The sequence below is a fragment of the Propithecus coquereli genome, unplaced genomic scaffold (assembly GCF_000956105.1).
Source record: "Propithecus coquereli isolate 6110/MARCELLA unplaced genomic scaffold, Pcoq_1.0 Scaffold273, whole genome shotgun sequence".
Taxonomy (NCBI): Eukaryota; Metazoa; Chordata; class Mammalia; order Primates; family Indriidae; genus Propithecus; species Propithecus coquereli.
Window position 1 is genome coordinate 1795820 of NW_012148319.1, and position 26831 is coordinate 1822650.

At 37.9% G+C, this 26831-nt stretch overlaps 1 protein-coding gene across 1 annotated transcript in view; it reads right to left on the minus strand.

The window, feature by feature from the left end:
• The window catches only part of AKAP6 (A kinase (PRKA) anchor protein 6), a 454618-nt gene that overhangs the window by 208210 nt on the left and 219577 nt on the right, over nt 1-26831 (minus strand). The window contains exons 6-7 of the mRNA XM_012647884.1: nt 11018-11114; nt 9718-9881 (exon numbers count right to left, since the gene is read on the minus strand). Coding sequence (XP_012503338.1) covers nt 9718-9881; nt 11018-11114 — 261 coding nt within the window. The remainder of the gene's footprint in view (nt 1-9717; nt 9882-11017; nt 11115-26831) is intronic.

The following is a 26831-nucleotide window of genomic DNA, read 5'->3' on the forward strand; positions in this document are numbered from 1 at the left end:
CTATGCCAGGGTTATACACCCAGATATTCTTATTAATTCAGCATCAAGGTCACTGTACTAAACAGAGTTAATTATCTTCCTTTTCAAACTGTTCCTTATCAAAATGTGTCCAACCTCTGTTAATGGTAACACTATTCTCCCCACTGCTCATGCCCAATTCCTTTAAGTCATTGTTAACTCTTCCCTCAGGCTCCATCCCCTAGATACCATATCCTATTATTTCTTCTTCCACAACATCGCTCTACTTTTTTCTTTATATTATCACAGCCACCACTGCTTTACCTCAGCTGGCTTTAGTTATTGGACTAGTTTCCTAATTCATTGTCTTGACTTTCAGTCCATTCTCTTTCATTCCATCTTTGTCATCTGTTTTTATGGCCAAATTCGATCACTAAAAACACTCTGAGCACACTAGTAAAACATAACTCTTGAGCCTGATATTCCAAGCTGCCCAATATGTATAGCTCAAAGTTTTTCAGGCTTTATCTTCCACTAGGTCCTCGACCCTTCCCATAAACACACGGACACTCTGTGCTCACAAGAGCCAAATCATTCCCTGCTCATTCTGTGGATGTCCCTCATTGCTCTCTCCCCTTTCCATATTTTTGACTATGCTATTTCCTCTGCCTGGAATGCTCTCCTGCCAGTATCTTTCTACTACCAATTTAGCTGAATATTAGAGACACCTACAAAATCCATCTTCTTGTAGGTGGATTTCATAGGGCCTTCCCAGAGCTCATCAGGTTGAAATAATAGTCCCACCCCCAATCTCCCTATCTCTTGTATGCCTGATTATAGTATTTATCTTACAGTTTGCCCTAATTTAGAACTGTAATACATATGTACGTACACATCTCTTTCCATCGCTAGGCAGTAAGCAAGGAGAGGTACGGTGCCCTGTCCAGAGCTATGTCATCACACTGTAGTTACATTTTCAGTATTTATTAATGTGAAGTATGGATAAGAGTAGTACAGATAGAATAAGAGCCTTGAGCAAAAGTAAAGAGAAAAGAAAAGGAAAAATGCATTTGGAAGGCAGTGGATAAACTAGAAGATTTAAGAAATGAAACCCTGGCATGAATTTTGACTAAGCAGCTGGAATCAAGGGACACGCTAAGGAGTTTGGCTTTTACCCTGTCACAGAAGGTTTCTAAGGCTGTTTCAATAAGAATGATTATCTAATATATATTAGGAACCTACGTTTTTTCATCAGTAAAGTGAAAATTATAAGAGGAGTTAGGACTCCTAGCTTTGTTGGGAAGAATGAATGACAAAGTCCAGATAAAAGGCTTGACATGAACCTAGACCATAGTAAGCCTGCTGTGAATGCTGACTCCATTAATAGAGTATGTTATATAAACACACGTACTGGTTACGCAATAATATCTAAGTGTCAAAAGTAAAAGAAAGCATTTCTGATTTTGATTTCCAGAGCTTGAGAAAGGAAAGAATAACAGAGAGAGAGACCTCATGAAAACATTAATGAAACAGAGTTGGGCAGCCTGCGGGCCAATGTCTGTAAAGATAGCAAGACAATGGTTTTTAGCTTCTACTGCGTTTAACTGGACACATACTTCCTTCTTTCATCTTCTTCCTCTGTTCCTTCTCTCTCTTCTTTCCTTTCTCTCTTTTCCTTTCACTTAGTTTCTCTAGGCTTCCTTTTTTTCCCTCTCCCCTTTCTCATTCAGTGAGGTCCTGGCTTTGCTTAGCCCTGCAGGGGGCAATGCTAAATAAGTGTTGGCCTCAGCAGGCCAACAGAGTATAAATGAGAAGCTACTCCCCTAACCCAAAGCAAAATGGCCTGGAAGCCTCAATGAGATGGGTTCCTGAGCTCAGGCCCAGCAGGACCTCCAATCTAGTTAATGTTTCCTGAGAAACATCAACCTTCATTTAGGCACAGTGGGAGGTAAGACTGGGAATGTTCTCTGTAGTGCAAAAAGCACTATAGTACCTTAAAAAAAAAAAACAAAAAAACTCTGTCTCTGGTAGCATCACAAGTACGTAAATGGCTATATTCTAAATGCATTCCAAACAGAAGGAAAAAGCAAAATGTGGACATTTGAATGCCTTTTGACTACACTAGATGGGGGAGATACTCTGGGTATGAGAACAGTTAAACAAGCATTCGGAGTATTCAGGATGTTGAGTGCAGGTGTGTGTACATTTGAAAGCTGCCATTTTATAAGAAGTCCTAGGTGCCTCAATAAACACAAGAGCCAGAGCAGAGTAATCCCTTTAGCAGGCAGGGCTCTCCCCAGCTCAGCCTGCTCCCCTGCCAGAAACAACACATTCCAGGAAAAAGTGTAAATCATACACTGAGGTAATTGTTTCACACTTTCAAAGAATTTACTTATTAATTTTAAAGTGTTTTTTAGAAGCAATTCTGTATCTTGCCTTCCTTTTTTGTGATTAAATACGTATACATTTTTTTAAAGTTGATCTCTACTATACATCAAAAAGCCCTTCTCATGTGTTTACTATATATTATCTTTCAAATAAGTCAGACTGAGTTACAAAATGTGAGTTCTACAAAGAAAAGATAGCTACTTTCCATAGAATGGAAGTTTTTATCTAATACTCTACATCTTTACAACTTGAGTTATTATAGATTTAGAGATTTGGCACTCTTGGACTATATAGGAAAAAATAAACTACCTACTCACGTCAACGACATTTCCCTGTGTTGGTTAGAGACACCAAAGAAATTTCACTCCCAGATTCTTGCTGAGCCAAATGTTTCCATCCTCAAGGTCACCAGCAATGGAAGTATAGTATGAAACAACAAGATAAACTATGGTTTTATACACCATGGTCACTATGAAAGGGTGACCAATAGCTGTCCTTTGACCTAGTATATATTTTTATTTTCTCAAGCATTTTTTTCAGTCACCTCAATAGAGTGTCAGACCATTAAAAAAATTCCTCATCTTAGATCCACCCATATAGCTGATAATATGCAAATTTAAGTGCCTCGAGGAGATTACAGGAATGATTTTTTATTGGGTTCTATCACAAACTTAGTAACCACATTGATCTTCAAAGAAGTAACTCACTTTTGTTTCTGTCTTTCAAAAAACGCTTTTGAAGAAAAGCTGCCCTTCTGATAACAAAAAAAAGGGCTATTGAAAAATCCACAGTAGAAGAAAGAGCTCTCCCTAGGTACTGAAAATCAGGACTATATTTATATAGTTTGGCAGGAAAGGAACTGGACCAGATACTGGCTTTTAGAAAGAATTCTGCACAGAAGAGGTAGAATTGGTAATGCATTTACTACTCATTTGCTTGCATCAAGAACCTCACTCCATTTCAATCTGCCAACATCCTAATTAAGATGATCTAAATCTTAGGTAATCTATTACTCTAGATATAAGATAGCCCAAACTTACGTTAGACAAGATGTTACACTGTGTGCTTACACTGAAATGATAAGCCCACTGAGCAGAAAAGCATGTCTTCTCTCATGTCTGGCCCATCACTGGGCAGAGTTCTCTGTCAGCACTCAATAAATAATGGCCAGGCTTTTTTGCCTGTTTTCTTTCTTTCTACTACTTTAGGCACAATTTAATTTTACTATACCATTTCTGGTTTCTGGTGACAACATATACGTGTGCTTTTCTTTGCATGAGGAAGATAGCAACGTGTCTCAAATAGTTCTTCATACATGTGTGCATCAGTATATGCGAGACTAAGAACATATAAATACAATTCTCATTTATTACCTTAATGCTATTTCTGAAGATCTTATATTAAAGGACATGCTAAAGGACTGCTAAGCTTCTGAACCAGAAAAGGAAAGAATGTAAAGACACTGCTTTGTCTCACCAGTGCTTTGGAAGAATCAGGATCAAGTTCCATTCCAGTAAAACAATATCCAGTTGCACTATTATCCCAAGAGTTACCATATAACACATAGAAAATATCTTACCAAGATGCTCCCCAAATCATCTCCTTTACACTCCTTTAGTTAAAGAAAGATACCCATAATTTATTAGCACAGATACAGGGTTAAGACTTAGGCATCTGGTAAACAAACAAGCAAACACATATGTTAATATTGGACTTGCCTGCTCTTGACAGCTAAAGAAAGGTCAGGTTGTCGGTGACATACCCAAGTCAAGGGCCACGAGGAGGTACACTTTCAGCCAATATCTAAAACTGTCATTTGTAGGGCTAAGGAAACGTATTTAAGAAATGTCTATAAGCTACTCTCCTGCTATTGTTGAACAGATAACACTGATGACCTTCATAGACTGCTATCCATTTCCAAAGGATGATGACTTCAGTCTAAGAACCTCAAAGAAGGCAGATAAAATAAGCACAATCCTAGAGTTCAAGGCAGCTAACCCTCTATCTCCTTTCACTAACGAAATGAAGATGTTGGTTGAGACTGAGGCTAGGTCACTTTTTCAGTAACTGTAAAGTTGTCTGAATTTACAATAAAATCTTCAAATATTCTTTGTTCTGGAAACTTATCTGTTTCTTTAAAAAGGACAAAAGAACTGTTGTTGTGTGCTTTCTGTGATGCAAAGTTTGATATGTTATGTGGGGAAATCCTGGCCTCAATTCTAAGACATCTGTAATGATGCATACTTTATAGGTAAAAAGTAAAGAAATAGAGAAGAAGAATATTTTAAAGGAGGCAATGTGCAAAATTTAAGAATGCTTTCTTGCTTTCAGGATTTTGGTTTTTGCCTTGAAAGGTCAAAAAAAGAATGTAGGCTTTGTTAGGCATTGGATATTCACTATGTTTTGAAATCCCTTCCAGCTATACACCATTAAAAAATGTAACATAGTGACAGCCTAGTTTAAGGTGATAAACTTTTACCAATCTATCTTAAAGTATAAAACACATAATTATAAGCATATTTTCAATTCTTGGATGTGGGTGCTGAAGCTATATTTCTAGAACTGGCAAATTCTGTTCTCTATTTCCGTGTATAAAAGATCTCACAGTCCTGGGAAAACATTTTTTTAAAAAATGAAATACAACAAATAAGGTATGCTGCCGAGTCCTGGGGGAGAAGTTTCCTAGAGTCTTTGAATTTCCTCCTATCCTCCTTCTTTACAAGATTTCTAAGACCAAGTCCTTTTCTGCAGTCTCTTAAACAAGGTAAAAAAGAAAAATATCCCCTAGATATATTCCTTAGATTTTCTATTATGCTTCTCAAGTTCCCAGTAGCCTGTGAAGTAAACCTAAGATGAATTCTGGAGTTATTTTTTATTATGTTTTAATTTTAGTTCCTCTTTAGGTCTAAGATGAAATAGATGATCATAACTGTTGTGCTTGGAGATGCATTTCATGGCACAATTTGTACTGACCTGTGCAAGGTCACATTATGGAAAGAGGACTGACATGACGAATAAGAAGCTGAATCCAGCTTTTACTCTTGGAGAACTTCAGGGTAACCCATTTAAGCTTGCTCTATTTAATGCAATATGGCAATAAAAATTTCTGCTTAAACAGTATATTTTGATATATTCTGTATAGAAACCTCACTCCGGCTTGGATTGTGTCAATTGGAGACATAGAGGGGATTACTTCTCAAATCACTGATCACTAAGGATCATCTTTTTGTCATATTGTGAGCCTCAGTATAGATTGTGGCAAGCCAGTCTAATCATCGTCCACAACAAAGTCCCAGGTTCCAGCCACACCACAGCTTTTTACACTTCTGTGTTTCTGCACGTGCTGCTCTCTGCCCATTACTTTCACCCTGGCAAAAATCCTTTCTATTCCTCATTTAAAGTATCAACTCCCCTGTAAATCCTTCCTTGATATCCCCAGGTAGGGTTAGTTATTTCCTCCTCAGTGTACTCAATGCACTTTGTACCTAGCTCTATTATTTATCAGAACTATTATAATTATTTGTTTATTGTCTCTACCACTAGAATATGAAGGCTTATACATTCACTCTTATTCAGCATTTCCGAAGAGCCAAGCATTGTTATAAGCACTTTAGGTATGTCCATTGTTTTTAATCTGCATCACAACCCTTTGAGGTAGATATTGTCATTACCTCTATTTCACAAGTGAGAAACCTAACTCAGGCACAGAGAAGTTAGGTAATTTTCACAAGGACACACAGCTAATATGTGCCAGTTGTTGAACTCAGGCAGTCTAACCTCAGAGTCTGAGTGTCTCTGATATGCTAGGTGTTTGCCCAAGGGACTAAGGGAAGCAGTTCATAAACATTAAACAAAGAGAAAGAATGATCATTCTGATTTTTCCATAGTTTTCTGAGCTTAAATTAAGAAATGTATTTTCTTTGACTTAAATTGATTTCACATTCACCCTTGAGTATGGGCTAGTTCATTTGTCCAGAGAAAATTCAGCCCGGATTGAGGGAAAGAGAAAGAGAACTAGCTGGGAGGTAGAAGGCCTAGGGTTTTTCTGGCTCTGCCACATCAAGGTCTAAACTCTCAGTGCCTCCCTCAGCTTCTGCATCTGTAGATACCTACAAAAGCCTCTCATCATAACTTCTTTTAGATACACTATGTTGTGCCCATAACGTGACGTGAAAATGCTTTGGAATAGAAATACTATTAACTAGAGAAGCAAGTATGTTATTCCTTGTAAACTGATGTGACTCAAGGCATTTTGACTTTCCAAATGATTCAAATAGAGGGGGTTTTTTTTGGTAGTTGTTTAGGTTTTTGAGAAGTGAGGCCCCCAAATCATTAAGAACCAGATGTACTTATTTTTCCTCCTGATATTTAAATTCATATCTCAAGTCCCCTCCGCATAATTCCGCCTATTTTACCTTTTAAGTCTTTTTTTAATTCTTATATTTTACATGTATTCTTTGTTTTTCTGTTTATATTTCTTGCTGATTGAGAGATTTGGAAAATTCAAAGATATTTAAAAATACGTAATTTCATATTATAGTCCTCTTCCAATTTTTATAATTTTCTTCTAAAACATTTTAAATGGATTTATAACCTTTCATTAGAATAAGATATAGCATAATTTAATCAAATGTTCCCTGTTTTAAACATTTCAGTTAATACCAATTGTTTGCTCAGTGAGGATCATATAGTACTGCAGGAAAAGGGCCTATTACACTGCTTCTCTGAGAGCTTGTTGGAACGCTGATTCTAGGGCCCCATCCAGGAGGTTCTAATATATCTGGAGAGGGGCCTGGGCAAGTAGGTCCTCTTTTTGAGAAATGCTGACATTGCCTCTCCTTTAAAAATACTTTCTCCTTTTCACTGGGTTATTATCAGCTTCATTCCATCTCAATACCTATTTCTAAACTGAGCTGATTTAAAAATGTCCATTTCAAACTGGCCTTAGTGAATGGAGTTGCTCACTTTCAACATAGCTTTTTTTATTAATTTAGGTGATCGCACCATTTCTGCAGTGCCACTTTGGCACACCCCCACCTTACCACCACTCACCCCAGCCCACTCACCCATGCCCCACACTACAACCAGGCCAGGAACAGGTTTGTTTATTTTTTAAGAGATAGGATCTTGCTCGGTCACCCAGGCTGGAGTACAACAATGCGATCATAGCTCACTGTAACCTCAAACCTGTGGGCTCAACCGCCAATTCCTGGGCTCAATTCTCCTACTTAAGCCTACCAAGTAACTAGGGCAACATGTGTGTGCCACCACGCCCAGCTAATTTTTAAATATTTTTTTTCTAGAGTCAAGGTCTCACTGTTTTACCCAGGCTGGTCTCAAACTCCTGGACTCAAGTGATGCTCCTGCCTCGACCTCCTGAGGTGCTGGGATTATAGGCATGAGCCAACTCGCCCACTTAGGAATAGGTTTTTATATTGCAACTCAATGATGTCATTTCTCTTCTTACTCCAGAATCTTCCCTTTCACTAACAGGTCACCCAGCTTCCCTCGCACACTCCTCTCTTTCTAACCACACTGGCCTGTTCACAGGATGTCACTTCCTCAAAGAAGCCCTCCCTGATGCACTGATCTAAATCACTTCTCCCGGTCCAACCATGTTCATCATCGCCTAGAGTGCTGCCTCTCACTAGTATTGCTCAGGGCCAAGTATGGTGCCAGGAATTAGAGATGAACAGTTAGCCACAGTGCCTATCTCATGGACCTTGTGGTGAAGTGTGGGGGACAGACAATTATCTATGCCTTCACAGACCTTGATATGCTGCGAAAGAGAAGAAAAGGGAGCAATAGAAATGCTGTAAGACAGCATCTGGCATGCAGAATGCACCCAATACAGGATAGTTTTAAAAAGCATGCACTCAGTATATTCTTGTTACATAAATAAAACACAATGAAGTTTTTAATTGTATCCTTTCTCATCATCCTTCCTACCCCCACCCCCCACACAGCCAAAGCATTAGCCCAACCAACTTCTCCCTGCAGCCTGCTCCTTAAAATACCTCCATGTCTTCCTTGAGGAGTCTGCTGAATACACTCTCCATTCCATATTATTAGTTCCAGCTTTGATCCTTTCATCACATCACTTCCTAAAATATGTGCTCATGTGCCAAGCCACTTCTCTTCCTTCCTTCAAGTATTTCCTGAAATGTGACCTCCTCCATGGAGCCTTCTTTAAGTGAAACTGAGCTTATCATTCTATCTTCTGTTTCCAAAAAATAAGTTAAAGGTTGCTATTTGAGGTTCCAAAACTGTAAATCACCTAAGCTTTTCACTGGCTGCATGGGTCTCACCATTGCAGGGTTGGCTGGGTTTCTCCTCTGCCTGCATTTAAGAATGTGAGTCTAAGAGGACAAAGTGTTCGTTTAACTTGCTCTGTATGCACTTAACACAATGCCAATCCACATGGATGCTGAATAAATGTGATTTGATGATGATTCACTTACTTTCTCCACGCCAGGAATAGAAATGTGAACTCTTAAATCTGTTTCCCCCATGTTACAAAATGTTTCAATGCTAAGTTTATTATGAGACTAGTTTTCTGCGTTTACTTCCACAAAGGAACAGATACAAAAGAAGGGAGTGATTACCTGAAAATATCAAATTAATAAAATTATTTTCCACATTGTGAGTCTAAAGATACCTTTAGAACAGTGGCACTTTGTATTAAAAGGTGCCTCATTTAAAAGTTCAATTGCATATGCTTTATGGGTTATTTTGTAAATCTAAAACAAATAACCAAAACACATCAATACTCACTTTTAAAGTACTTGTTGTATTCGGTGCATGCACCGTTATGGAGAACTTACACTCAGAGCAAAAAGATTTGTAGCAAAGCATATGACCTTCTTCCCACTACAATGACCATCCCCTAATTAAGCAATGCATCTGATAGTCATTAACAGGAATGAGATAATGAATCACTTTCTCTCTTCTTTGTTAATTTGCTGTAACCAAGCGGCTAATGGATGTCAGAGCTGAGTGATTGCACTGATTATAGTGATTTATAGTTGCAACAAAACAATTTAAAACCATTCTGATTATTCATGTTAAAGATGCTTTATGTTTTGTTTACTAAATGTTTTATGTCCCCCTTTCCCTCAGCCCTAAAGTATTGTCCCCCTCCTACCCTGCCACTTTTCACAAAAAGACCTCTTCCTGGAAAACTTGAAAGTTATATGCTTCTTTTTATTGTTTTAAACTAAGCCGTTTCATTTTGTTTATATATAGAGAGAGATATATAAAGTTTACCCAGTAGAAATGAAAAGCCTTAGGGTTGGAAAGAAAACTTCAGTGGTGCCTAGTTCAAAAGAAGACAGAAATAAGAGGAAATAAGGCAAACTTCAAGCTACTTACCTTGGGGCTTCCAGTCCCTTCCTCGTCCTCCACAGACACATCAGTAGCCAGTATCTCGGCTTTGATGGTATCCAGAGCCCTGAGAATCCAGCTGTGTTGCCGTTTGATTTGCCTCTGCAGCTCCTTCCACTGACTTGCAATCATCCGCAGCATGTCCTTCAGTCCTTCTCCAAAAGAAGGGGAAAGTACAAGTTACGGACCTGACTGCATCTTTGCCATTATTATTTTTTGTTTAGTAAACTAGGTGGCTATTTCACGCAATATACATATTTGTAAATGACCATTACCATCACCTGCCATATTAGCATTTGTCACTCAGAATAGAGACTGGCAATTCTTGACACAAGGCATAAGGACACAAAAATGTGATAACCACATAGATGACTGCTTTGGAAATTGACTTAGACTCAGCGTATTCACTGAAAAAAATGCATGTGGAAGGAAAATCACAATGTATAAAAATTATTAACACAGGATAGCTTCACATTCCAAATAAAAGGCTCTGTGCGTGCCTGTGTGGAGACTTTAAAGTGATCAGAAAGATGTATGGGAATAGTTCGTGAAGTCAATTCAATGAGACTTACAGTAAATGGGTCAGAATTAAGACAGCAGTCTTTAATATTATCAAATCTAATTAATACTGTTCTTTTCCTATTTAGCTATGGTAAGCTCAAAGTAAGAGCCAAACTGTAAGTCATCCTGTCTTGCAGTCTTCTACTATCAGGATAAGTATAACCAAATGACAAAACTATTTTTTATTTACAATCTGTTTCTCATAAATACATTAATACTGGAGTAAGAATCGGTTGAAGGCCAAAAACTCTGCTAATGCACAGACCAGCAAAGAACATGCAAAATGTTCATGTGTGTGAACTGGCAGGGAAATAATATCTCTAGACTGCCTGCCTTATATCTGTAATGATATCTATAAGTACCCTAATGCATATGCATTATAACTAGCTGTACAATTCTCATTCATTATCTTAATGTTATTTCCAGAGCACCTACATCAAAAAGCATGTCAATGTGAAGTTTTCAAGAATGTGATTTCGATTGAAACTCAGGCGAACAGCAAGACCCAAATAAAATGAACAGACCATTTGGAGGCAGTATTTCATCTTATAAGTATCACAGCATTGTATGCAGTATATGAAACATTTATAAATCTTGAAGGTCAATCTGATAATGTAAATATTAATAATACATAAGGAAGTGAATATATGCAGTAATTTACAGCAATGCTTCTTCATTCTTAATAGTCTGGAGACATAAAGACTTGCAATATTTCAGGAGGATTTACCTGCTTTGTGAGATGCAATAAGCTCAAGAAGTTGGTGTCCTTCTTCCTCCACAGCTTCCTTGAGAGCACAATGACTGTCTACATTCAACTTAAAACTCTGCAAGGAAAAATATGAGAATCAAACCCTGGCAAGGCAGTTACACATAAAACATCCATACAAAATTACTTGCTACTTTTTATCAAGAACCACAGAGCCCAATTTACCCAATAGACAAACTAATTTGCAATACTAAAAGCTATTGATATTTGGGATCTGGGCTCAAAATGGTTCTATTAGATTAGCTGAGTGCATCTGTTTGGAAACAGCTGACAAATCTAGAAATTCATTATGTTTTTATGAAAAGTCACATCCCGTAGGCTATATCAAGAGTAGCAGCGTTTTATAAAACACACTGAATTTCTACTAGCACATGAGCTCTTTTCTTCATTTTTTAGAAATGTTAGTGATAGCACTATTTATGAAACCATAAAAAATTGGCAGCATAAAATACATTAGCCTTATGTGCACATATATAATATAAATCCATTAATATAGTAGGGTTTGATTCAGCTCTGTTTCTCAGACATCACACAAACCATAGAATATAGAGGTAGATTTAGATCCTGTAGAGGAGTCAAATGCTTTTCAAATCTTTGCTTTTTAAAAGTTTATTCCTTAAAATGTAACACTGCTTTATGCATGAATACATCAAGCAAGCACATCAGGGGCATTTTTCATTCATGATAGTCATCCAAAAGACAAAAACTGCTATCGTGGTTGAAACATAGAGCCATTTCTTTCAGGAAGCCTTCCCTAATGTCTTATGTGGAGTTAATTACTCCCTTCTCTCTGCTCCTTATAACTGCTTCTATTGTAGAATTTATCATACTTTATGTTGCTTTATTTCTATCCTTGGCTACCAAATTATAAGTAATTTGAAGAATTGCCAGTTTCACATTTATCTCCAACTCATGTCACACACAAGGTGTTCAATAAATGTTTGCAGGAATAGTGGATATCTGTTGAACTTGATCAATAACACTTTCTGAAAGGAAAGGTTTCCATTTAAATATTTCAAGTAACACAGTTTTCCAAAGATTCTTCCATCTCTGGAATGTTACAAGGCGTTCCAACCACAGGAAGTCCAATGGAGAGTAATCATAGTAACCGTCCATTGAATCAATGATTTGTCTTTAGGGTGAAAATTCATTCTGTGACTTGACTAATTGGAACGAGCATGGATTTCAAAATATTGTGTGCTAAATTGTGGCTTCTCCATGACAGGTCTCCAAGATATACATGTTTTGCTCTCACTAAGCATTTAATGAGCAATACTTGTATATACTGCACCGTACTTGGTATTAAGAATATTTAACAGAAATTTGAAATGATACAGTTCCAAGTGGAATGTAATTTGGATTAAAGATGTTAAATAACCATAAATTGTTAAATCAGGAATTCATTCATTCATTCATTTCCTTAGAAACTATGTACTATGCCCATTCTGTACACTGAGCTGGGTAACAGAGATTTAGGGGGTATAAAGCATGGCCCCTGGCATCAAAGGGCAACTGAATATACTACTAGGAGAACAAAGTACAGTCTGAGTCATCTTGGATATTCAATAATGAGCCTGGGCTCTCCTTTTCTTACTAGAGAAAAGGGGTCTTTTTAAAGCTCAGAAGACAGAAACAGAATGGTCACAGAACCCAGAAATAAAGGGGGTAGGGACATGCATCTTTATACTTTATCTTAAAATATAAAAATTTTAACTAAAAAAATTGACTCCAAAGTGATGCATCATTTTATCTGACTAGATGTATAAGATATAGTAAAGTTTCAGCCAAATATGACAGAAAGTAACAATATTAGGTTTCCTAAAATGAAATGGTCATTCATCATTTTTTGTACTGTCCTCTTTCAGCTACAGGTATTTGGTTGAATAAAATAAAATATGTCAATGAAGGGGGAGTTGATGCTTCTGATCAATGCAAACAATAAAGTGTCTATGAAAAATTAAGTATTTATTATTTTATAGTCAAAATATGGCTGCATTTACTTTTTGCCACTGCCATGGAAATCCTCAACTCTGAAGCAATGCCATACAGGATGAAGTAGTACATGTGTGTTTCAGGGAAAAGAGACAGGGAAGAGAAACACCTGAGATCAACCTGAGAGCTTCAAAATTTAGGAAGAAATGTATTCTAGAAATTTCCTCATAATGTAAATTTAGCCTAGTGCTCTCTTTGATTCACTGTTTACTTACAACAGTCTTGTTTTGAATGGTTGGTAATCATGAGTTTCCGAAGAGGTGCATCAGGCCTATATCTCAGAGCAAAAGAGAACCTAAGGACCTGTAAGTAGGTTGGATAATTTGACATAAATCAAGGCAAGGGTATAGAATAGATGCAGCTGGAACTGGCTCTGCTTCAAGATGACGCAGAAGCATTTGATTAGGAAATTGGAGAAGATGAGGTATTCATTATTAGAAAAAAGATAATCTGATAAGCTTTATGCTCTAGAAAAGAACCATTTAACGTAACTATTACCAAAATGATACAATATTGCTTGATTTTCAGGTGCATCCACTAACCATTAATAATATCAACTAAGGAATTTACAATGGGCCTCTGAGAAGGCAGCCGAGTAGTCATATTAACAAAATTGTCAATTAAATTTCTGGATGTTAAAGGATTCTGTAATAAGCTCTCCTATTTTGCCCCCACCTCTTCCCTAGGGAAGGAAGCTTGGATGAAAGGGTTTTATTTTCTTTCTTTTCTTTCCTTGAACTTGATACTTGGACACATTTCCATTCTTGTGCTACTAACACATTTCTTCAGCAATGCCTTATGGTGTACAGTACCTCTGCAATATCCATAGCACTCCCTGAAAACGCAGGGCATTCTCTGAAGACTGAATTTATGGCAAGAACATTGCCAGTGGCAGGTACCATGGCCCTATGTCACTGATTATGTATAATTCCATAAATATGAGTAATCTAGGTCCTGGGGGACACCAAATCTTTTTTAGTGTCTTTAAAGCAACATGTAACTGAACAACTAGAAGAGACTAAGTAAGGAAATGGAAAAATATAATGACTGAAACAAAGCAGTAGAGTATCAAAAGATGATACATCAGAGATTGATCAACAGGCATTTCCATTACTACAAGCTCTGACATCACCAGTTTGTATAGATCTCAGTGTGTTACTTCTTGGCATGACTGAAATTCGGGTGTGCCCACTAATTATACTTTGGTCATGATGAGACCTTACAAAGCAGAGAAAATAATACAACTAATCCCATTCCATTCATATTTCTGAATAGTCTAGCTTGATGGCAGTGTGATGGTCATGTGGACATAAACGGAAACCAAGGAAGTGTATGCGTTAACGGAAACAAAACAACAACAAAACACAAAGAATGATTACTCATGAGGGATCATGAGAATAGATGCAGATCTCCTGGTATAGGAAGTAGTGGGAAAGAGGCACATTCAGAGGCTCAAATCTCAGTGGGATACAGTCCTGGCAGCACTATTTCATGAACACAAACATTCGGTCACCCCACAGAATACTGTTAGTATCTGCTGGGTCCACCGAGATCCATTGAGTTTGTGAACAATCAGAGAGGCCAGAAAAAGTTATTGAGTGTTTTCTGACCTAATTTTAGTTTTTTTAAGGTATAAGTTCATATAATATATATTTATTGAGCAGCCTTTGCCAGGCTTGTAGATAACAAAAGTTAACAAAACACATTTCTGTCTTCAAGCAGCTTTTATTCTATTGGGTAAAAGAGAAAAGAAAACTAGTAGTCTTACATGACCCAGCATAGAATAAATGTGTAATTAGAGTTTGGTGTACAACAAAGAGTGGTGGACTTTAAGCAAAGTAAACAGTGATATGTCTTGCCCGATGAGATTTAAGTTTTTTCTAAAAAAATTAAAATATTATGCTGACCAAGCAAAAACAAGAGTGTGGCTACATTCCATATGAATATAGTAAGTTCTAGATAGGTGCTGTGAGGACCCATGCTGGGATCCAGGCTCAGCAGAGCCTGGCAGGGAGCCTGTGGAGAAAAGATTGATTTGTACACGGGTCTGGAGACGTCATTTATTTATTGTAGCATGATGCAGGGAGCCACAAGCAGCTAGGTGTGGCTAGGACAGGGTGCAAACAGGGGAGATGGCAGCTATGAACAGGATTTGAGCCCAAGAACCATGAGTCATGGAAGTAAAGTCAGTGATATGAGAGAATGACTGGTGCAGATCTGTGATCTAGAAAGATCTTTTTGGCTGCTGCATGTAGTGTTGATTTTAAAAGGGCAGACTGGAGACAAGGAGGCCATTTAGGAGGCTGTTGTGGTAATATAGGCCAGATGTTTCTGCATGCTCATATTTTTTTTAATTAAAAAAGGTATGCTTTTCCTTCTAAATGAATGGAAGAAGAAAAATGGAGAAAACCTTCTGTCTTTTTAAGTTTTTCTCAGTGCGTGAGAGCAGCATGTGCCAGAATTTAGTTCTTTGGCTGTTCTGATGATAAATACCAGAGGTTATTAGTCAGGAGTCTCCAAATGTGAAAGACATATTGAACTGATGAACTTTTACTCCCACTGTCATTTTAAAGTGATGGTATATATGCTGATGAATAAGACACTTGATGACACTTTTTCTTCACACAAAAGATTTTTACTACCCTAAGAAAATGAAAACTTGCCTTTTTACAAGGGCAAGAGGAAGAATGTGTGTTCAGTCAGAAAAGCCAAAGCTTGAAAAGTCACCTGCTATCTGCCTCAGGCCATCTCTGCCCCAGCTCCACTCTGAGCTGTGCCCAGCACCATTCTCCATTCTCAGAGGGGCTCCTGGTAGAGAAGAAAGCCATGCTCGCCTGTGCAGTTTCTCTTCTCCTCCCCACAATGCCATCCATAGAGGATGGTCAGATGTACTGGTCCTCGAAATATAAAACATGCCTTCAAAATGCCAATATGTACCAAGATTTGGAAGATTTTTATGAATAAACATTTAAGAACCTCCTGAAAACTTGATAAGACATCACATAACCATTAAAATGAAAACTAAGCAATCACATGGAAAATACCTAGAACATATTACAAGCAAAAAATGAAGACAAAAAATTGCATCTATGATGAAATTAAAGCTATGTAAATAAATAATCTCAGTAAATAGAAAAAGAAGACTGCAAGGAAACATGACAAAATGTTAACATCATTTATACAGGATAGGACTTGAAGTTACTATTGTCTGATCTTATGGAACAAGTTCTAACTGCTTTAGTTTTCTGAAACGCAAAACAGAAATAATACTAACTTCTAGGTTGTTGTAGAATTAGAGATAATGAATGTAAAGCATTGAAGCAGTGCCAGGCAATGAGGGGTAAAAAAAATTCATTATGAATTTTAAAATTTATTTTATCTATTTTCCAAATGTTCTATGTAATAGATGTATTAGGTCCAATTTTGAATCAAAAGTTTAGTTTCTTATATCTCAAACAAGAAGAAGTACAATTAATCAAAGTATTTGCCTAAACTATTGACACAGTTTTGCCATCTTAACAGTAGCTCGTTTATACCAGCAGCAAGGAAGCATGGAGAGCAAGAGGTGACGAAATTGCGAAAGGTATTTTCCACAGTTTGTTGAGAATTGAATATTTTTCCCTGCAAGAGGGGGTCCAAAGCCTGGAAGAAGTGGTAATCAGTTGGTGCAAGGTCTGGTGAATACAGTGGATGACAGAGAGTTTCCAAGTCCAGCCTTTGCAGTTTGAGCAGTGGTGTTTGTGTGACATGTGGTAGAGCATTATGTTGCAAAAGGACTTGGCTTGTTTCTGTTGACCAATCTCAGCTACTTAATTGCAAGCATCCTCATCATTTCATACAACTGGTTGCAGTAGACATCCTCTGTAATTGACTGACTAGGTTTCATGAAGCTACAGTTGATAATATGAGTGCTGGACCACCAAACAGACACCATTAGCTTTTTTTTAATGAATATTCGGTTTTGGACTGTGTTTCAGCACTTCATCTTTATCCAACCATTGTGCCAAATGCTTGTGATTGTCAAAAAGAATCCCTTTTTCATCACATGTAACAATACAGTATAGAAGTGGTTTGCCTTTATGTCGTGACAGCAAAGAAAGGCAAGCTTCAAGACACTTTCTCTTCTGACACTCATTTAATTCATACAGTACCCATCTATCCAGCTTCTTTACCTTGCCTTTGTTTCAAATGGTCCAATATTGTTGCAATAGTAATGTCGGACCTTGCTGCTAATTCACGTGTAGGTTGAGATGGATTCGCTTCCACTACAGCTTTCAGCTCATCATTATCAAACTATCTAGTCTCACGTCACCCATGTGGCTCATTTTCAAGATTAAAATCACCATAAGGGAACTTCTCCAACCATGGACATACTGTATGTTCATTAGCCACATCCTTCCCAAATACTTGATTGATATTTCATGCTATGAAAGTACATGCCTATGAAGGAACGGGCTGTCTGCGCTGCATTGGCTCCATGATGGAACTCATATTTGAAAATAACATGAATTTTTGACTTATCCATGGTTTTACAAAAATTGTCAAACAAAACAAAAAGTGTCAAAGTGAAATGTCAGAGATAGTAACTGCTCAACTTAATACTTAAGGAAATCGGACATTTCATACTTAATAACCTTAATACTTTATGACATTTTTCTGGTGATAAATGCCCCTTATTGTTGAGGTTCTCTGAATTCCTCAAGGGCAGATACCAGGTCTCCTTTGATTTTGTGTCACTACCCAGCACAGGCTGCCCACAGAGGTCACCCCAAACATAAATGCTGCTATATGAGACACGGGGACAGCAAGTCCAGACTAAGAAGCAAATGATCCAGGTCTTCCTTTTGCCTCAATTGTGTGCCCTTGGATGAATCATTTAACCCATCTGGACTTCTGTTTCCTTATCTATAATCCAAGCATTTGAACTCAATGTTTTCCAGTCCTTGAATATTTTGATTTTATCTTCTCTAAGCCAGGCGGTTAAGTATAGGCAGCTTGGGAGAATTTTTATTTATTTTAAACCAGAAAATTTTCAAAAGGGGAAGAACCCCAAAGGCCATGTAACCACTCATCTACCCCAGGGCAGCTCTGTCCCTCAACCATCCCAGGCAGAAGTATCCACTCTATTTTTAACCATTTCCAGAGAAGTCTCTTCTAACTTCTCATCCTGAGTCCACGACATTTCTTCTCAGGAATTTAAGAGCAGTGTGAGCTTCCCTCTGCTTCAGATTCTTTTGCCAAGTTATCCTTCCAGTGTATGGGTTGGAAGTCAGAAACACTGTGAGAATATGCCAACAAAATCCACACATCCAATCAATCACCAAGCCCTGCCAATTTATTTCTCCATCTTCACCTCTCCATACTGACTAACACTGCCTTAGATTGAGGCCCTCATCATCCTCTCTTGCCAAGTTGACTATGCTAGCCTCCAGTCACAGATCCCCTCAAAACTATATTTATTTCTTATTTGTGCCTATGAAGGTATGGGCACTGTCTTAAGCTTGAAGGATATGACTCTGAACAAGATGAACATGGTCCCTGTCCTCACAGAGCTCACAGTCTCAGGGGTGGTGGCTGTGGTGGGGAGGTTATTGTATAAACAGGAAATTGTAGTCAATTGTGTCAAGGGAGCTATGACATGGTATGGGAGGGGACTGGTGACAAGCAAGGGCTCTGGAGCTAGACAGCCTGGGTTCAAATCCTGTCTCTTCCATCACCCACTATCTAGCTCTGGGTAACTTCTCTGTACTCAGTTTCTCCTTTTGTAAAAAGCAGAAAATGTTAGTGCCTACTTCATGGAGTCATTGGGGAGATAAAATGCCTTGATACATGTAGAACAGAGCCTGGCATATCATAATAGCACAATAAGTATTTTTATTACACAAAATGATCTGCCTACACAACTCTGATAAAGATCCTCCCCTTCTTAAGACCCACCAATGGCTTGTCAAGGCTGTAGAATAAGGTCCAGCCCCCTAGTTTGACTTTTGGGGCCCTCTGAAATTCTGGCCAAGTCAGCTTCACAGGCCCCATATCTGCCTCGAAATGTGTCTGAACTGCTTAATGCTTCCAGCTTACACCAGCTGTCTTGCTCCTCCAAGATTCTACTCTTGCTGGCACTGCCGCCTGTCAAGCTCTTCCCCCAGACAAGCCCTACTCATCCTTTAATTCATCTCAGGTGTCACCCTCTCCAGCAAGCTTTACCCTGACCATCCTCTACCCTACTGACTTCTCCTCTCCCAGCATCCATAATACTTGTGCAGAGCTTAAACCTCCACTTCCCACGTTGTGTTAAAATTATTGATAAATGTGTCTGCTTCCCACATATGAGTTTCTTGAGAGTAGGATTGTGTTTTCACTCATTTTTGTATCCTCAGAGTCTAGGACAGTGCCTGGCACACAGCACACAACTAACATATGTTCAAGGGAGCAAATGCATGGAGATTCATACCAAAAAACTTCTCTATGTAGCCTTCAAACAGCTTACAGCATTTTCAGAGATATGGGTACAATCACTCTTCACTTGGAAGTGGTTGATAAATGTTCCCAAATTTTACTTAGTGAACACCATGTAAATGAGCTGTCATGTTCCTTTGCTCACAAAATTACTTGCCAATCACACATAGATGATCCCAGCATAATTGCCATGTACACCATACCCTGGCTGAGATAGCCCAAATCATCAATTAACTTTACCCTCTCATCAAGTGGCACTTACCACATAATTAAATGGTCAGCCACTACCACAACTGTGTATTTTCTCAACAAAATGAAGTGGCTGTATTTGTCATTGATTTATCAGTTATGACAATCTGCAACACACCTCCAATTATAATATCAGAGCTTAAAAAAATTAAAAGAACTCTGTACTCTTGAGAAAGAAGTTCCAAGTTTTTGATCAAAAAGATAAGCATTATAAAATATTTGTTTTCCTTTAAAAAAAAAGACACTAAGATATAAAGACAAAAATCATCATTCTTCCTGAGGAGACATTCTTTCTGAAACCTCAGAGAATAAAAACATTTCCAAGAATTTGAAAGTGAATTTAGCTCTTCAAACAACTTACAATTTATTTCAAACAAACAGTTACATATTTTTTTGTGAAAAGTAGATGCATCTTAGTAAGGTTGACATTCTTTTCAGGTAGACTGGCTAATGTCTTACGCACGAATTAGATAGACGAGAGAGATCCTGAATGTTGACGATGGCTCTGAGTGACAGAATTTTCATTTGCTTCTCTGGATGCCGCCTCGACACCTGATACAGGTAATCACACTGACTTCCCAGCATGGCGACATTAGGCCAAATAGATCCCGAAACAGAGGTTCTGTCTAAAGGAACCATTTGACTTCTAGAACATACTGCTTAGAGGCCCTGATTGAAAACGAGGTCAATGCTGGCCCAAATATCTCTCTACCCCCCGAGGTGGAATAATTGATGAGCAGCAACCCCTACAGATGCAGAGTCACTGGGGTGATGGATTGATATAAGTATATTATTCACACGTACATCTGCTAATATACAGGTCCCAGTGCAAACACCAGGACTTAAGAATATTATGTGGATTTAGGACAATCCCTGAGGGACTCTAGTTCCATTAAAAATTTGTTTGGCAGCCTGGGGCAGATCTATTCCAACTCCCACATGCTTCATGCATTTGAGAGGGGGGAACAAAATCACTTTAAAAATAAATTTAACAAATTTTGTAATGTCAAGTCATTAACTGTCTAGTCACACAGTCTTTACATTTTAAAACAATAACATTGTTTTAACATTGTGGAATTTTAAAAAACTTTTCCAGTATCTGAGTGAACATTTTAATTTTCCTTATGATTTTTGCCAAAGGGGATGAATTACATCCTGAAAACATAAGAAAACATTTCAATATTGTCCTTCTGTAAGTGTTTTCTTATCACAAATATACTAAACAATACCGAGAGAGCCCTATGACCAGAGTCCATTTTGGCTTGTAAATGGTAGAGGAAATAATTTAACTTACAGACATACTCAGCTATTGTTTGATGATTTACAGCATTAGTTAGAAGTTGCTGCCTGTGATGGTTGTAACACTGTAGCACTACAAGTGCTCACTCACTCATTTAGCAGATATTTTTAGTACCTATTATGCATGTGCAAGCCTAGGTGTCAGAGGAGACACCAAAGAGACATAAGCCATCCCTCAAGTAGGTGACAGCCACAAGAGAACAGTTGAAGGAAGGGCAGGCCTAGGGAGAATTTCAACTTCTCTAAGAACACCCAAGCTTCTCACACCACACATTCTCAGGTCTGCATATCAAGGAATATGTGTACAACTCTCCCAAAATGAAGAAAGCATCCTCACATAAAATGTGTTTATTTGATCTTCAAAAAACCCTAGGGAGATATGACAGCCAATTTTCTGGCTAATGTAAAGATCTGAAACTTTTATCTTAATATTATTTATGTCAGGTAAATTATTTCTTTTTCTTTCACTTTTTTTTTTTTTTTGGTAGAGATGGGGGTCTTGCTATGTTGCTCAGACTGGTCTCAAACTCCTGGCTTCAAGTGATCCTCTGACCTTGGCCTCTCAAAGTGCTAGGATTACAGGCATGAGCCACTGTACCTGGCCTATATCAGGTAAATTATTTCAAGATTCCAAAATTCCATGTAACACAGTGGATAAGTAGGATACGTTCATGGGTCTACACAGGGAGAGAGACGGTAGGTTTCTCATCCATACAGTGTCCTCTGGCCTGTGCATGGACCCTCATGGTATAGGCCTGTCTGTAAACCTTCTCTTCAATGCCTAGTATACAAATGACCTAAATAGGAAGTGCTTACTAAATGCAGTGTTTCCCTGGCATTCTGATTAAAAACAGTCATTACTTCCTAAAAAGAAGAATAAGTGAAGCAATAAACTAGTAAAATGGGCACCAAATAATTTTCAAAACAATGAGAACTATGGAATATTATGGTCCAAGAGTCTTTAAACTGATTCAGACAACAAGTATTAATACATTCCTAGGTGCTTTAAACAATGCAGGGATCCTATTTAAATGAAAAGGGAACGAAACACTATTTGTCTCCTAGATGTACAAAATCAGAGTGATATGAGCAAAGGAATATGGTCCAGGACTTTCACATGTTCAAAATGAGCCTCCTAGACCACCCTGTCCCCACACATCAACCTCCAAATCCCTGCATGTTATACATTCCTGACAGACCATTCCATCTCCGGGGCACCAAAGGAAGAAACTGAAGGCCAGAAGTTGAGTACTCTCTCAGGTTCCCCCCAAAGAAGTTATGCTGCCACTTCCTACTAAATGCTCAGCTACTCCCCTTAAACTGAGGGGAGTCAAGAAGGACAAGCAAATGAAACTTCAAATCTCCTGTGAGGCCACCAGCCTGCTCTGCAAGGCTGAGGGAGACAGGGGCAGGCAGGCCAAACTCACACAGCTCAGGCTTTTGAAGTCTGACTGACTGCTCCCATTACTGAGCAGCACAGCTGAATGGCAGCTGCTGGTCTTGTGAAGCTCAACTTGCTAGGGCACGTCTGCCTATGGAGAGGCTGGGAGCGATGGGCACCAGGAAGTGGGAAAAAGAAAACCTTATCATCTCTTAACTTCAACCAATAAAAAAATGGAACAAAGTTAGATAAAGGAGGGAAACCAAAAGAAAAACAGCCGAAAGTATTGTGGGAAATCTTCTTGTATGGCTAAAAACTCTGTAAGAAGTATGTTGATTTTTATGATGCAATGAAAGCTATTCAATAAAAAATATAACACAAAGATCTAAATACAGATAAATGTGTGTAAATATCCTTGTTGAGAATTTTTGTTAGCTAGACACATTATAGTTAACCCCAATCTCTTTTCAAAAGTACCTAAGGTAATCACACAATAAGGAAAAATTTTCAAACCCTTTACAGGTACCAAGTCTACAAGCACTATCTGCAGGAATTTGGTACACCTGTGCCACTGTGTGGCAACTACCTCAAATTGCAGGTACCAATCCTAAAATGAACAACAAAATTCAGGAAGATGTGCTTTAAAAGTCTATCCCTATAAATATGGACTCAAAACTCATACAAACACGGACTCCACTCGTTTCTTAGGACCTAGAGAAAAAGCTGTCCCCACAGTATGACAGACTTTTATTACAGGGAGTTTTGAGTTATAGGCAGATACTAATAGGACACCAAGGAAACTCTCAACTGGTGTTAAAATAACCTGGACGTTCATTGGGTATTGTTTGCAAAAGCATAAAAAAGGAGGCATCTTAAGTACCCATCATCATGAGAATGATTAAATTATAATAACTGTGGCACACCCACACAATAAGATATTAAGGAACAGTTAAAATGTGCAATAGATCTTCATATACTGATGAAAGGATATCTGCAATTGCTTAGATACAAAAGGCAAGTTGTAGAATGGTATGTATAAAATGAATTAAATAATCCTTAAAATGTATGTATTTTTACATAAAAATGTTCAAAAGAATATAGAACACACTGTTTTCATTGGTTACTCAAGGGATGGCAAGGCTTTTTACTTTTATCTTATGCTCTTTATACAGTTTGGAATTTTTTTACAGTGAGTATAATTTAATGTTTTTCTTCAACTAAAGCTCCATAGTTACAGCAGTTGTGTGAAGGACAGTTCGCTCCACCTTCATCCCATGCCCCTGATCTGACTTCACTCTTATGACATCTATTCTCTTTTTTCCCAGGCAAAAGTAATGCTATTTATAACGTCACATTACATGGTTCAACCCATTTCTAGAATGGCCCTAGATACTCAGTCCTCCTCCACACACAAAGAAGCTCTCAGCAATTTCTACACCATTCATTACACTCAAGTCTTGCCCAGACTTCTGTCAGCTGTAGGGCAATGGGCCTTCCTGCGCTATTCTTCAAGGATATTAGTTGCCTTGGGGGAGATTAGGACAGTCAAAACAGATGTTGGTCATAAGATTTCTGACTAGACAAGAGTGATCCTCAAAAAGAGAACTGTTGACATGTCCCTCTAATCTGTCCCTCATTTTCTAATCTATCCCTTCTCCTCTATTCTTACTGATCACACCCCAACTCTCACCCACATCCTCACCATTTCTCTCATTGCTCAAACATCCTTTAATCCACCTATTCAACTATAGCCTCCCTGATCTTAAGCTTGTTCCTTCCAAATTCCTTAGAACACACAGGTCTTTCCAGTACTGGAATCCAAATGTGCTTTTGCCAGGGGTAGAGATCTGTTACATGCTTGTCAGCCCAGCCTGCCAGATCTGCCTAACCCTGGATTCCTCAAACTGTTGAGATATCCATATTCTTTTGCCAAAAAACCTCCAGAATAGTTTCTTTTAAAAACATTTTCTATTCACAGGCAAAGGACTAATTTCCTTAATGTATAAAAAGCTACTGTAAATCTTGAAGTGAAAGACCAATAACCAACAGAAAAATAGGCTAAGACTACAAGCAGATGATTCTCAAAAAGGAAATACAAATGGCTCCTAAAAATATGGAGAGATACTCGATGCCACTTAAAATGCAAGAAATACAAACTAAACTACAATAAGATGCCATCTGTAACTATCAGAGGGACAAAGTTCAACCAATGTGATAACATACTCTGATAGCAAGAATGTACTGACCTAAGCATTCTCATGCATTGCTGAGTATAAACTGGTAAAATCTCTACCAAGGACATAAAAATTTTAAATGTGTAGAACCTTTGACCCAGAAATTCCACATGTATTTATTCTAAGGATATACTTATACTCTGCAAGATGATGAATTTCCAAGGATATTCACTGAAGCTCCATTTATAATAGAAAAAGCTGCAAAAACCCTAAATTTCCATCATAAAGGACTAGTTAAATAAATATCACATATTGGAAGTGGATTACTGTGTAGCCATTTAAAAGGATGAAGTAGTTCTATATTTACTGACTTAGAATTTTTGCTAATCCAAACTAAGGGAACAAAGTTAAGCACAAATATGCATTTGTTTTTAAATACCTGGAATAAATCTGAAATGATAGAGGGAAGCAAGAACAGTGGTTGCTTCAAGGAAGGAGAACTGGTAACTGGGGGAACATGAGTGAAAAGAAGACTTACTTTTGACTTTTACCTTTTTACTGCCTTTCTTTATTTACCTTTTGAATTTAAACACAATTTTAAAAACTGATAAAAGCTTGCCTGTACCAGCATATCCTTCAAATACTATACTCAAATCCATTTTCCTTTATACCCAGAGTTGTTTTATCATGTAAGCCATGAACCTCATCTGGTTAATCTATGCCAGGCAGACCCTATACCCATCTAACTTATGGTTGATTCATGTCACTCTCCTGTTTGAAAACAAAACCAAACCTTCAATGAGTCCCCATTGTCCCCAGAGAAAAGTTCAACCCATTAAAAAGATGTGCAATCTCCTTTACCACCCAGCCCCAACTTGTAAGACTCCAACCTAGTCTCAGCCACACCAAATGGCTCACTATATCTCCCTTACCGTGCCTATAAAATTTCCTCCGATCTCCTCTCCTCCTCTTTCTACCCAACAAAATTATATATGGCCTTTTAGGTCTACATCAAATTTCCTCTTTGAATCTTCCCTACCCCCAGAAAGAATCAATAAAATTTTTCTCTGTACTCCTCAGAACACTGTGCTTAACCTACAAGAAGTTTATTGATCAAAATTATATTATATTAGTTATTTATAGGCCTATAGATGACTACATATAATCTATGGTTGCTTCCTTTAGATTGAAAATCCCTTAAAGAAAGAAACCAAGCTCATTCATCATATATTCCCAGCACCCAAATAACAGCCTGGCACTCACAGGTGCTTGATATAGATGAACTTAAGTTCATAGTCACCATTTTCTCCCATGTTTCTCATTTACCAAACTGAACTGAGAACATTGTTTCTCCAAGGCTATTTTTTATGTGGTTGGTTAATGTTTGTCCAATATAATATGGCACTGCCTATGCAAATATACTTCCCAAATTTAATCCAGGCCCTTGTGGTTGGCTCTTTTACCTAAACCTTGCACAGCTGTCTGGCATAGGTTTGACTTCGCTTTCTCCTACTGGATACTCTGATTGGCTACAGATAAAAGAACTGGTTTGTTTTTCTATGAATGACTGCATTTGATGAGTTAGGCATGCATAAAAATGGCTTGGGAGAGCAGAGTTATCATTTCAGGAGCCAATGGATATGAAATAAAATCTCTATGGGGGAAATTGCTGGCCTGCTCTACATTCTAACTCTGAAGATAACCTAAGTTCTCCTAAAGGAAAAACAAATAAACAAAAACCTAAATAGTTAGCCAAGAACTATTTTTGATAGTCACTTACTATGCTTCTACTCAAATGTAGTTTTTGGTGACTTCTGCTTCTTTAGCCAATAAAAAAGGTGGTGGAGAAATGGCTTAATGTCCATCAACAGGTGAAAATATAAATGAATTATAGTATATCCATACAATGGAATACTATTCAGCAATAAAAAGGAATAAACAACTGATACATGAAACAACATATCTCAAAATAAGCATATTGAGTAAAAGAAACCAGACTGAAAAAAGTGCATCTTGTTTGATTCCATTTATGTAAATTCTAGAAAGTGCAAACTAATCTAATAGTGACATAAAGCAGATCAGTGATTGTTTAGGGATGCAGGAGAGGCTAGGGAGGGGCAGGACAGAAGAATTACAAAGTGTCCTGAAGAAGCTTTTTGGGGATGATGGATATGTTCACTATCTTGATTGTGGTGATGGTTTCATGGGTGTGTGTGTGTGTGTG